Below are 13,915 nucleotides of genomic sequence, written 5' to 3'. Positions count from 1 at the left end.
CTGAATTCAAATCCACCTCCTTGTGTTTAATTTTAGGGTGAGTGCTTAACTTATCTGAGACATAGTTCCTCAGTAATAAGAGGGGAATAATTGTAACTCTTTAATTGGGTTGTTCCCAGGGATGAAGCATATAACATATATTAAGCCCTTGACACTTAATAGGTGCTCCATTATTTCCTTTCCACCCTTACTATTACAACCACTGGCAAGCCCTGAGGAGACTGGCAGGGCACCTTAGGAGACTCTAGGAACAGACCTCACAGTTTTCTTGGGAATCCCTAGTTCTACTCATGGCAAAGGTCAGATGGGAAGGAGGATGAGGAAGAGAAGGAGGAAAAAGAGGTGGGAGGGGGAGGAGAAAAAAACTTTATAGGGGCCTGGCAAGCATAAGCATATTTTCCTTTTAATCTAGACAGAAAATACAGGCTTCTGTTCTCCAGGCCACATGAAGCAGTGCTTGGATTTGAAATGGGTGAATAGGCTTGTGGACAGGTTTCCCTTATTGAGCTGATTCTCTTTTCAACAGGTTTTCAAGATCCACCATAGATTATGGCCAGTCTGCCTGTCTGGGGTCCTGAACGTACTGAACATAGGAGTTTTACTGTCCTGTCACCTCCATGAGAGCCCACTTGTCAGGGTGAGCCAAAAGGGAAGGAGGGGAGGGTTGTAACTAAGGAAGCTGAGTAACACCGTAAGCCATGGAATGGATCCCTGACAGGAAGGTGATGGATGTAAAGAAATCTGAATTCCTTTCCTTTCTGGCTCAGGGTCTATGTAGGAAGATTGTTGATGTGATTGATTGATGGCAAAGCATCAAGTACCTGGGTCCTTTGGATGGAGATTCCGTTAGGAATGAAGGGAGAAAATCTAGTTTGTTCATTTCCCTAGCACAGTTTCACAATTCAGATTTTATGACGGGCACTTTGGCATCTGTGTGCACTGGAGGATTGACCTCAATGCCACATAATTTTATGATTTTTGTTTTTCTCTGAGCCCCAGGTTAATCTTTTCTTTTGATTGCCTATTTCTTCACCATAATTTTTACGCTTAGATGGTGTCTCTTTCCCCTTTTCACTACCGCCACACACACTTTCTCTGTCAATAACTGTAGTGTCTTTCTGTAAACTTTCTTAGGAGAAAGGTAGAAGAAATCTTCCATTTTCTTGACATAGGCTGTACTTTAATGGATTTTTTCTTGTTTCCACCATCCGTGGGAGTTGTAAATGCACCAGAAGAAATAAAGACCACAGTAAGCTTTCAAGGTACCTGCTTATGGTTTCTCTCTCTCTCTCTCAAGATTTTATTTATTTATTCATGAGAGACCCAGAGAGAGACAGAGACATAGGCAGAGGGAGAAGCAGGCTCCATGCAGGAAGCCGATGAGGGACTCCATCCCGGGACCCCAGGACCACGACCTGAGCTGAAGGCAAAGGCTCAACCACTGAGCCACCCAGGCATCCCCTATGGTTTCTCTTGAGATGCCATCTTCCTTAATGAATATTTCACATTTCTATTCACTAAAAAAAAAAAAAAAAAAAAAAAAAAGAAGAAGAAGAAGAAGGTTATTTCCTGTTGGCATTTAAAAAAAAAAAAATAACTCATTCTTTTTTTCCAGAAGTATTTTATAAAAAGTATTTTTTAAATCTATCTTTCTTCCTTTTTTCTTTTGTCCTTTTGTTCTTTCTTGGTTTCTTGGTTTCTTTCTTTCTTTCGAGGGCTTGAACACACCACCCTGAGATCAAGAATTACATGTACTGACTGAGCCAGCCAGGTACCCCAGTAACGATTCTTTTTGATAAGAAAAATATTTATTATCGTAGACAAGTGTAAGAACACAGAAAAACACAAACAGGTAAACATATTACTCTATTTGGTACTACACAATAGCAAATATTTTCTTTCTTTTTTTAAATTTTTTTTAAATTTATTTATGATAGAGAGAGAGAGAGAGAGAGAGAGAGAGAGACATAGGCAGAGGGAGAAGCAGGTTCCATGCACTGGAAGCCCAACGTAGGATTCGATCCCGGGTCTCCAGGATCGCGCCCTGGGCCAAAGGCAGGCGCCAAACCGCTGCGCCACCCAGGGATCCCTCTTTTTTTTTTTTTTTTTAAAAGTCAGTTCTATGCCCAGTGTGGGGCTTGAACTCACAACCCTGAAATCAAGAGTGGCATGATGGGATCCCTGGGTGGTGCAGCGGTTTAGTGCCTGCCTTTGGTCCAGGGTGCGATCCTGGAGACCTGGGATCAAATCCCACGTCGGACTTCCTGCATGGAGCCTGCTTCTCCCTCTGCCTATGTCTCTGCCTCTCTCTCTCTCTCTCTCTCTCTCTGTGTGAATATCATGAATAAATAAATAAAATCTTAAAAAAAAAAAAAAAGAGTGGCATGACCTAAGAACTGAGTCAGCCAGGTGACCCAGTTTTTTCAAGTTTTTGAAAACAAAATTGAGTTATCCTGAACATGCTGTTTTGTAATTAACTTTACTCACTTAATATATCATGTATGTTTTTCATGTTGCCAGGTATTTCTCCAAAATATGATTTTAATGGTTGATATTCCATTGTGGGGCCATGATTTAACTACTTTGCCCTACTGTTGAACATTTAAATTGTTTTCTAATTTAAAACATTAAGCTGAGAGGTTTCTTCACTCTTGGTGATCAGTCATTGTACTTGTTTATGGTTGGCCTTTGCACAAAGGGGAGACTCCTAAAGCTGAGATGCTCAAATTTAGGAGACCAATTTTTGAGCCCCCAAGGGCTCTCCACCCCAAGATTGCCAGTGGAAGATGTAGAAGTGCAAATGAGGAAGGTAGAATCCACAACTTTCCTAGTCTCTCTAGCCCAGGGTCTCCCTGAGGCATACAGACACCCCAGGAAGCCCAAGTTAAGAGAGCAAACACACTTTGAATATGGTTCAAGTTCAAAAGGCTTCCTTGTTCATCAAGTTTCTTAGGTTGCATTAAAATAACACCACCTAAATCCAGGAGTCTACATTGTTTTCCTATTGACCAGTTCCTGATTCTCAATTATATCATCTCTTAAACACTTATACCAAGAGGGTTGTGTATTTCCAGTTTTTCCCTTAGTTTTGTGCACAACTGGAATATACAAGCAGGGTTTTCAATTCCCTTTCTTTTTTTTTTTTTTTTTTTTTTTTTTTAATTTTTTTTTAAACTTTTATTTATTTATGATAGGCACACAGTGAGAGAGAGAGAGAGGCAGAGACACAGGCAGAGGGAGAAGCAGGCTCCATGCACCGGGAGCCCGACGTGGGATTCGATCCCGGGTCTCCAGGACCGCGCCCTGGGCCAAAGGCAGGCGCCAAACCGCTGCGCCACCCAGGGATCCCTCAATTCCCTTTCTTATCCTAAGGTTACCAAAGTGAGAAATAAAACGTCTCAGGTAGATGTATATTCTAGCATTTATTGCAAAATGAAGTTGAATTCCCAATCTGGGAAAATAACAAAAGAGTCCTTTCACAGCTCTTGGGGGCAAAAATCTCTCTCTTTGGGCAGGGTAATGGAGGAGAGCCTCCTCTAGATAAGTTGGGGTCACCTGCCCATTTGCTATGACCATTCTTTTTCCATGGCTACAGAGGTGGTTTCTGAGCTGGGAAAGTCCTCAGTTTATGTTGGGTCCTGGTTTCCTGGTTTTCCCAGGGTTTTGAGGGGAGAACTTTTTTTTTCAGTAAGCTCTGAACCCAGTAGGGCTTGAACTCACAACCCCAATATCAAGAGTCACATGCTCTTCCAACTGAGCGAGTCAGGTGCCCTGAGAACTTTTTAAAAGTGCATACTCAGATGAAAAACTCAATACCTTAAAAGCCACCCACTAGGTACATATATGGTTTCTGCCTCAATGATCTGCGTGAACACATAGTTGTTCTTTCTGGAGTTAGCCAGCATCGGGGAAGCTTGCTCCTTCAGAAGTCTGAACAGAACTCTTTGGTTTTTGCTTCCATTCCCTCTGAAACTTATGGTGACAAGTACTTTGAGGGTCCCTCTGGATAAGACCCCCAAGCCAAACTCCCCTTTAGCAAGATGCAAAAGTACAGACACAAAGTCCAGGAAACAGCTTGCAGGAGAGATTAAATGAGGTCTGCCCACGTTAGAATGCCACATTCCAATTTCAACTCTGTCAAGAATATGCTATATAACCTTGGGCCTCCATTTCCCCATCAATAGCAGATATGAAGAGAGCTACAGACCAACTATGTGATTTTCTAATTCACTCTTTCTGAGAAAGAAACCATGTCCCCTCCCATTGTCAAATTCACTTGCAACTAAGCAAGTGCTTGCTATGAAGCACTGCCCTTGCCTCTGGCCGAAGCGCTGCCCAGGGAGCTTGTGCAGTAGTACTTGTTCACTACGTGCCTACACTGGTCGCACCTGACTGTACAGCACCACTGGAATTTGCAGTTACAGCTGCTGATAGCCTCAGTTCTTCTCTCTTCCACCTGCAGGCCACACTCGGTGCATAGGCGCCCGCAGCTGTGTTGCTCCCACCTGGATGTGTTGTGGCTGTCCTGCAGACACTCCCGACCTTCTGTGCCATAGACGCCCAGACTGGAATTACGGGTACAGTAATCTGGTGACTCCTCTAAAAAGATCAGCTCAGCCTCTGCACTAGGAAGGAAGGCCTCAGTGGGGGCCCAGTGGCCCTCAGCACTGTTCCCAGCCCTCAACTGCCGCTTATCCATCTCAATTTTCAGGGCCTGCTTGTACTTGGCTTTCAGGTAGTCTCCCATTTCCCGGAAGTCAGCCAGCTGCAGCCAGCATGTCTGGATGCTGCAGCTCCCAGAGATGCCATGACATTTGCAGGTCCTTTTCATGATGGCTCTCACTGCCTAGAGAGAGAGGAAGTGAGAGAGGACAAAAAATAAAATGACATTGGGTAGGGAAGACCAAAGGCTAGTAATTCAATGGGATATTTTAGAGTTGTCCTTCTTAACTTTGGAAGAGCATCAGAATTACTGGAGAGGCCTGTGGGAAATGCTCGTTCCTGGGCCCCACCTCAGATCTTCTCAATTAGAGTATTCAGGGGTGTAAAGGCCTTATAAGGGTAATTTTATTTATTTTTAAAAGATTTTATTTATTTATTCATAAGAGACACACACAGAGAGGCAGAGATACAGGCAGAGGGAGAAGCAGGCCCCATGCAGGGAGACCGATGTGGGACTCGATCCCAGGACCCCGGGATCACATGCTGGGCCGAAGGCAGGTGCTCAACCGCTAAGCCACCTAGTCGTCCCTATAAGGGTAATTTTAAAGTGCTGTTGGGTATTGTATGGGAAAATCAAGCAAGTGTTGAAGAAGTTGCAGGAATAGGAAACCGAGGCTCTAGGCCCAACTCCATCCCTTGTTGAGCTTGTTTCTCTCTGTCATTGGAATAAGAATGATCAAGAAAGTTCCGGGTAAATTAAAGGAGAAAATATGATCATCGGCACTGTTATTGTCTTGAAGGTAGAGGCTGGAGTATTGGTGAGGGTTTGTCCTCTCCCAGTGGTAGGGGAGTTCATGCAGTCTGGACCTCTACCGGCAAGGCAATTACCCATGTGTGTGTAATTGCCTTGAAAATCTCTTCCCCTTGCCCTGGGCAATCAGGTCTTCCAGGTATGGGCTCACGGGGAAATTTTTATGCTCTTAGTTTTAAATCCAACTTGCTTGCACTTGAATTCAGAACACTCCAGAAGTCTTGGGTGAAAACAGCCCCTCCAGAGAAGTCTAGATAAGTCCCAATCCCTAGAAATCCAGACAGATTTTAGGATACAATTTGGATGATCTCCCTCCCCTCCCCCATTAATTTCCTAGAATACACAGTTGAAATGTTTAAAATTTTGTCATGAAAGCAAGGCATTGCTACCGTATTGTCCTGTGTTCTCAGAAACCTGCCTGCAGAAGGGGCTACATGGTAATGTTTCATAATAATACTAAAGTAGAAGATCTGAGTTTATTGCCTGGTTCTGATGCTTATTAGTTGTATTGAACTGACTTTGTCATCCAGAGAATGGCGGTGGCCATCCCAGTCCTGTTAGGTGGTATGAGGATGGCACATGGGTCTGAGACAGCTCTTGCTAGGTTGTAAAGGGCTGTGCACATGTGAGGCTATTGCCAATAGTGATCCTGATAGTTCACTGGGGGGCTCCTATACCTACCAGCCTGCCTGCCCTGTTGTTGTGAAGGTTCATCAGGGCTCTGGCATCTTTTCCCTTTTCCAGGCTGTCCACAAAGAGTTTGGAGATCCTTTCCCCAAATTCCACATTGTCGCTGCAGCCTCCCCAGATCCAGCCATGACCTCCTACACATAAGGAAACAATAAGTCCTACATACTTCTTTTATTTTATAAGTAAATCAAACTTTATTATTATTATTATTTAAAGATTTATTTATTTATTCACGAGAGACACAGACTGAGAGAGAGAGGCAGAGACACAGGCAGAGGGAGAAGCAGGCTCCATCACACCCTGGGCTGAAGGCGGCGCTAAATTGCTGCGCCACCGGGGCTGCCCAAGTCCTACATACTCCTCCTGGCTAAGTTTCAGAAGGGTCAAGGTCACTTTAGCTAACATAGCCAAACCATTCTCCAAGAGCCCTAGAAGCATGTAAAGCTGCAGGTGAGAGAGGGAAGTGGAGGTGAGTGGGTAAGGTCCTTTCCCCAAAGCCAACTGCCTACCCTTCAGGTACTTTCCATCTCTAGGCAATTAGTCTTTCTACGCACAGTAAATGTAAGCATACTGAGCCTGACCAAGATGATCTTACAGGTTCATTGCAGCTCAAATATTCTGTAATTGTGCACCATTATCCTACAGTAGTCTTGTTAGAGCCATCTTCTCCCTCTTTGATGACAAATCCGAGTCTCTTAGATCGTCTACAAATAATTGAGTAGCTCTGGATTATGGCCAAGCTGTTCTCAGCCTGAAATATGAGGGTTAGCTTTAAACTGTCTTTGGCCTTCTCATTCCTCGATGTCTTATTAGTTTTAGAGCTCAGTGCTACTTTGTGATCCTGGAATCAAGGACCCGGGCTCAACTCTTGGAATAGTATAGGTCCAGGAGCTCCCACCAAGAAGTTGCTGCTAGCATCTCGGTATCTGAGGGACCTGTGTCCCTTAGCCTTTCCCTGGAAGACGTTAACCTGCATGTAGCTCTGCATTCCTCGCTTCTTCCTACCCACACAGAGCACAGCTTACCTGTTTTTCCGTTTTTTGACTCATCACAGCCACAGTTTTCAAAGTCGCCCATGCTACAGTTCTTGGTGATGATGTACATGACTCCAGCAGAGCTGATGGCATGAATGAAAGAAGTCTCCCTGGTGGCTTTGGAGAGAAAGAGGGGACTGGAAACTTGGTGACTCAAAGCAGAGGCTTTAGAAAAGCAATTGTTTCTCTCCTCTGTCCCCTGTCCCTTTTGGGTTTAAAAGGATGCTCTTTCTGGGCATCTGGACGGTGCAGTCAGTTAAGCATCTGCCTTTGGCTTGGGTCATGGTCCCAGGGTCCTGGGATTGAGCCCCACATTGGGATTGCTGCTCAGTGGGGAGTTTGCTTCTCTTTCACCCTCTGACCCTCCCCCCACCACTCATGCTCTTTCTTTCAAGTAAATAAAATCTTACAAAAAAAAAAAAAGAGAGAGAGAGAGAGAGGATGCTCTTCTACTTGAGAGAACAATGCATGTCTTTCCAGCATCCTTACTTCATTCAGGTAGACAGTATCCCTATGGGGGTGAGGATAATAAAACCCAGAGAGGGAGTGATGGCACCAAGGCCACTCTCCTCACCACTTGTATTGGGACCAAGACACTGCTCTTCTAAAATCCAGCCTGGGCTTCTGTTCACTAGCCACTGCTTCCAGTCCTTGGGCAGTGGGGACTAAGGGCCATGAAGCTGACTTAGCAAAGAGAGAAGGGCCTTTTCTTCCTTCTGATATAACTCAGGAACTATTTAATAATAATAATGATCATGGCTACCACTTACTGAGCTCATATATTACTAAAAAACATTCTTCCGTTTCATTTCCACACACTCCACATTCCCACAGGAATCTGTAAAGAGAGTGTGGACTCTCTTCTTCCACATCTTCTTTACTCCCTTCTTGCCCCCCTTCTCAGGCAACTCTGTATTTTTTGTATATAAACGAACTTTATGCAAACTACTACACACAGTTATAAAGAACCAACAGGTGCGCGCTCACACACACACACACACACACACACACACACACGAGATACAGCTCAATATGATCTTTCAGCTTCTCTGTTGTTGGGAGTTTATGACAGCTGGGCAGATGGGAAACCCCTCAGCGGCTGCAAACACAGAACCCTTTCCCTGTTTTTATTTCATGCAACTCAGTGCAAGGTAAGTGTATACAAACACACACATACAGCCCTGCATTTTAAAAAAATAGAGAAATGATGACATTTGTATGGAAATACCTTTGTATCCACCCCATGCAACCCTCCTAGTATTCCTGGGGAGCTAAATAGAGCTGGCCTCATTGACCCAATGACAACACTGGGGTTGAAAAAGGGGAGGGGTAACTCGGTCAAGGTTTCACAGCCAGGAAGTGGCAGGTCAGTAGATCACTGATAACGTTTTCATTTCATTGTGCGTATACATGTCACACAAACGTACACACAAAACGTACACGTGCAGCAAGCGCACTATCACCATGCACAATATACCCCTTTGTGCGAGTGCACAACTTACCACTTCTCAGCCTGTTGTGAGTGGAGAGCTGGAGAGCACTTTCCGGGCAGTTCCAGCGTTCCCAAGCAAATTGGAATTTACACTCCTCTATGCCACTCTGGGCGCCCAGGGCCACGCTGGTGGTGTAGGTCAGATAGGCCTGGCAAAGGGAAAGTACTATGAAGGTCAGTCCTGACTTGGGTCAGGTCGTCCGGGGCTGCTGGGGGGCAAGCAGGACTCAGGTGGGCTCGCTCTCCATGAAGGAACAATTATGGGTTCCTCTGGGTGGGGAACTTCCGTCACTGTCTCCTTCCCCTTCCCTCTTTTCTTTCCTCAAAAAGAGTTCCCTTAGGAACCTGGGTGGCTAAAAACAGAAGCCAGAGATCATCCTACCTTGGGACCTGTTATCAGGAAATTGTTCACTGACCTGTCAAAAAGAGAAAAAAATGAAGCAGCGGTGAATGGGAATGAGATCATGGGAGCTTCCTGGGTGGGGAAGGTGGATGGAAAGTACTTACCAGGCAGAGGCACTGAAGGTGGCGTAGCATATGCCCATGGCCACCCTGAGCATAAACAGGTCCCCCATGGCCCTGCTCACCCTGAGGGCGCCAGGTCCAGCCCAGGGGCAACTCCTGAGAAGTGAGGGGAGAGCAGGGTCTTTCTCGGTATTTATGTGGGAAAATTCTGAATGGCTAAAGGGGAAAAACCAACAGCTCTTCTCATTTGTCCTTCCCTGGCAGGGCTGCAGGATCCACTGACCCAATGGGGGACCAGAAAGGAAGGACTCAGCCCCAAAGCCTCCAAGGAAAGCCCCGCCCCACCCCGCCCCACCAGCCCTTCTTCCCTCCCAGGCTGACCGAGGGGCTGAAGCCTTTCCCTACCCTTGAGGTTTCTTTCCTCTATAGATCAGACTGCTCTCTTTCTGCTACATGGTTCAATTTCTTAGAGTCTTGGAGCCTAGAGCAGATGAGATTCCTAACCCTGAAAGTAGGTCACTAGTTCCTGTGAGCTACCGTGTCCTCATCTGTCACCCAGACTTCACTCTTTGTCCTGCCTTCTTCCCCAAGTGTTCCTACTTACAGGGGGAACCCTATTTGGTGCACCCTCCTACTCATTTTACCAAAGTACATGGATACACCTTTCCTATCTCCTTCCTTGGTGGCTGTAAAGTTGTGGAATCATGGGACCATGGAGCAGAAACATTTCAGAGCCCATCTCCATAACAGGCCCTTCTACCACATTCTAAGTTCTGGCTAATTTCCTTCATTCCTAGGAGGGTTTATCATTTTATATGTGAAAATCAACCTTTGGGCCACCCAGGGCTGTATTTGAAAAACTGAATGCCCTTTTCACATCACTTTGTTGCTAGGATATCAGCTCCTTAGGCAGGAATTTCTCTTTTATTTAATTTTTTGTTATTATTATTATTATTTTAAGTAATTTCTGTGCCCAACTTGGGGCTTGAACTCATGACCCCAAGATCAATAGTGACACAATCTGGGCAACCTGGGTAGCTCAGTGGTTTAGCGCCGCCTTCAGTCCACGGCGTGATCCTGGAGACCGAGGATCGAGTCCCATGTCGGGCTCCTTGCATGGAGTCTGCTTGTGTCTCTGCCTCTCTCTCTCTTTCTCTCTCTCTCTGTGTCTCTCATTAATAAATAAATAAAATCTTAAAAAAAAAAAAGAGTCACACAATCTACCAACTGAGCCAGCCAGGCACCCCAGGAATCCCTCCTTTAGATTCACTTAAGTGCTTGAGAAGATGCCTGGATGACAAACAAATTAATGAAAGAAATTTGTGACCACTACCTAATAGGGACCTGAGGCACCATTTAGATAGGTTTGGGGTCAAGGAGTCAAGATCTTCCTTGGTTGATGGAGCTCTTTTCTAGGACTGGGGAAGGCAGTCCAGAGAGACTCAGAGGAAAATACAAACAGGAGGTCACCATCATGACTCATTTCCATGGTATCCAGATTACATCCCAGCCCCCCAGGGCCTGATTTGGTGAAAAAGGGAGCTCAGACATCCCCTCATCAAAGGAGTTCCAGGAGCCAAGGAGTCTTCTGGCTTTTTTACTTTTTAGGGCAGTGCATTCAAATTATGGGCTAGGATTGGTGTCATTCTGTAAACTGCTACCTGTTACTAAGTACAGAAATGAAAATATTAAGAAATTTTAAAAAAGATTTTATTTTATTCATGAGAGACATAGAGAGAGGCAGAGACACAGGCAGAGGGAGAAGCAAGCTCCATGAAGTGAGCTCGATGTGGCACTCGATCCCAGGACCCTGGGATCATGCCCTGAGCTGAAGGCAGATACACAACCTCTGAGCCACCCAGGTGTCCCAGTATTTAGAAATTTTTACAATGATTTGATGTAGTGATTTTATTTTACTTTTTTTTTTTTTTTTACTATTTTTAAAATGCAATTTTATTAATTTAATTTAATTTTTTTAAAAGTAGTCTCCATGCCCAGCCTGGAACCCAACATAGGGCTTGAACTCACAACCCTGAGATCAAGACCTGAGGTGAGATCAAGAGTTGGACGTTTAACCAACTGAGCCACCCAGGTGCCCTGATGTATAATTTTAGATATGTTGAATCTAATAATAAGACGTTTGGATTCCTATTTTGTATATATTTTTTCCTGTTACATTTTTCTAAGAGGATGGGCGCAAATGTCACAAAAGCAAAATGTCCTTAATGGACTTAAAGCTCGGCCTCTGAGCCCAGCAAGCTGTCTTCCTTTGCTTGGTTGTGGGCTCCTCTCCTTGGGGAAAAGAAGTATCTGAGACTTGAGTCACTTGGGAAAAGCCCCGAAGTTTGCTTACTATTTTCTCCAGTCAAGAATCTAATGTTTAACTTTTCCTTCTTAAGAACGTTTAACTTGGGCAGCCCCGGTGGCACAGCGGTTTAGAGCCGCCTGCAGCCCGGGGTGTGATCCTGGAGACCCGGGATCGAGTCCCACGTTGGGCTCCCTGCATGGATCCTGCTTCTCCCTCTGCCTGTGACTCTGCCTCTCTCTCTCTCTCTCTCTCTCTATGAATAAATAAATAAAATCTTTAAAAATAAATTAAAAGAAAAGAATGTTGAACTTTTCCTTCAACTGCTTAACAGACTAAGCCACACAGGTGTCCCTCTCCTTTAAAAAAAAAAAAAAAAAAGGTTCCATGCCCAACGTGGAGCTTGAACTTACAACCCTAAGATTAAGACTAAACTCTATGGACTAAGCCAGCCACATGCTCCTATCTCTTTAGTTTAGTTTTTTTTTTTTTTTTTTTTTTAAGATTTTATTTATTTATTCTCTGTGTCTCTGTGAGAGACACAGAGAGAGGCAGAGACATAGGCACAGGAAGAAGCAGGCTCCCCATGGGGAGCCTGATGCGGGACTCAGTCCTGGGACCTTGGAATCATGCTCTGAGCCGAAGGCAATGAGCCAAAGGCAGATGCTCAACCACTGAACCACCCAGGCATCCCTATCTCTTTAGTTTTTAAGTGATGATCCAACTCTTCGTTTTTCTTTTCCAGAGAGGGAGATCTGGATCTGAAGACCAGAGCAGATGATGACAGGGAGATAGAGTGGTACCATCACAAGGCCATAACGTCTCTGAACCAGTGATGTGCTGGTAGACAGGTATTTAACAACCAGTTCTGGTGTGTCAGGAGCCATGATTGGTAGTGTTTGCTGATTTCCATGGTGTAAATACTCCCACCATGGCCTTTTTCAAACTACCAACGTGGGCTTGGGAAGAGATGAACAGTACCACATCATTATGTAATATTCTATCATATAGCTATAATAGATGTAAATTACCTTAAGAGTATTGATAATAGGGGCAGCCTGGGTGGCTCAACCGTTTAGTGCCACCTTCAGCCCAGGGCGTGATCCTGGGGACCCGGGATCCAGTCCCTTGTAGGGCTCCCTGCAGGGAGTCTGCTTCTCCCTCTGCCTGTGTCTCTGCCTCTCTCTCTCTCTCTCTCTCTCTCTCTCTCTGTGTCTCTATTTATTTATGAATAAATAAATAAAAAATCTTTAAAAAAAGAGTGTAGATAGTAGTAAAATATCAGAAAGTAATCAGGAAAAGATGAATTTTGAGTACTTGTTCTCTTTGTTTTTATTGGTTACGAAACTTAATTTTTTAAAAAAGATTTTATCTATTTATTCATGAGAGACACAGAGAGAGAGAGGCAGAGACACAGGCAGAGGGAGAAGCAGGCTCCATGCAGGGAGCCCGACGTAGGACTTGATCCCGGGTCTCCAGGATCAGGCCCTGGGCCAAAGGCAGCGCTAAACTGCTGAGCCACCCGGGCTGCTCAAGGTTTTATTGTTAAGTAATCTCTATCCCCAACATGGAGCTTGAACTCATGACCCCAAGATCAAGAGTCACATGCTATACCAACTGAGCCAACCAGGCTCCCCCATGTAATTTAATTTTTAATAATGACTGTGTTTAACAACCAGTTTGCAAAATTCCTGTCCCAGCTTTCTGAACTGGGACAAACTACCCCACAGCACACCGTTAGAGCCCTGTGTCCTCCCTCTAGGCCACTGGGAGATACAGTGCAAAAGATTTCGATGTGGAATTGAACACCATCTATTTATCATTTTGTTATATGCAAGGCTTTCACTCTTGCTGAGCCATAAATCTTGCTACCTGCCCTCAAGGAGCTTAGTACCTAGTAAACAGTAAATAGAGGTTTAGGTGTATATTTAACTATGATGAATGAACAAATGCATGTACCTCTGGAAAGGTGTTCATAGAACTAGAAAGGAAGTAGGATCAGATAGTCTTTTTTTTTTTTTTAAGATTTTATTTACTTATTTATTCATGAGAGACACACACACTCAGAGGCAGAGAGACACAGGCAGAGGGAGAAGCAGGCTCCATGCAGGGAGCCCGATGTGGGACTCGATCCCAGATCTCCAGTATCACACCCTGGCCTGAAGGCGGCGCTAAACTGCTGAGCCACAGAGGCTGCCCAGGATCAGATAGTCTTAAAGGCCCCCTCTACCTCTACTGTTCAAGGATGTTGAAGTTTCAAGAATCCTAGGGAAAGCTCTGGGGATTATAATCAATGAGGAATAAGCCAGAGTTGCCCTTGTGGTGCCCAGCTTCAGGAAATCTAGAGGCCATCCAAAGAACAGTAGAGTATCTGAGCTAGAGGGTCCCATTTTCTGAACTACATGAAGCCCAGAGAGAGGAGACATCTCATGGTTACACAGTGAGTTGAGGCCAAG

The 13,915-nt window shown here is 44.8% G+C and overlaps 1 protein-coding gene across 6 annotated transcripts in view; it reads right to left on the bottom strand.

Moving 5' to 3' along the window:
* Positions 1–1,319: 1,319 nt before the first annotated feature.
* The window catches only part of WNT8A (Wnt family member 8A), a 48,688-nt gene continuing 36,092 nt past the window's right edge, over positions 1,320–13,915 (bottom strand). For 2 of the 6 annotated variants that reach the window (XM_038552278.1, XM_038552277.1), the window contains exons 3-6: positions 8,700–8,838; positions 7,189–7,314; positions 6,155–6,297; positions 3,404–4,846 (exon numbers count right to left, since the gene is read on the bottom strand). In XM_038552278.1, coding sequence (XP_038408206.1) covers positions 4,298–4,846; positions 6,155–6,297; positions 7,189–7,314; positions 8,700–8,838 — 957 coding nt within the window. In that variant the 3' untranslated portion in view covers positions 3,404–4,297. Of the gene's footprint in view, positions 1,518–3,403; positions 4,847–6,154; positions 6,298–7,188; positions 7,315–8,699; positions 8,839–9,071; positions 9,106–9,196; positions 9,448–13,915 lie in introns of those variants that run through there. The other 4 variants (XM_038552276.1, XM_038552279.1, XM_038552274.1 and 1 more) reach the window with 4 other exon arrangements.

Source organism: Canis lupus, chromosome 11 (assembly GCF_011100685.1).
Source record: "Canis lupus familiaris isolate Mischka breed German Shepherd chromosome 11, alternate assembly UU_Cfam_GSD_1.0, whole genome shotgun sequence".
Lineage (NCBI taxonomy): Eukaryota > Metazoa > Chordata > Mammalia > Carnivora > Canidae > Canis > Canis lupus.
This window is presented reverse-complemented; position numbering and strand designations above follow the sequence as displayed.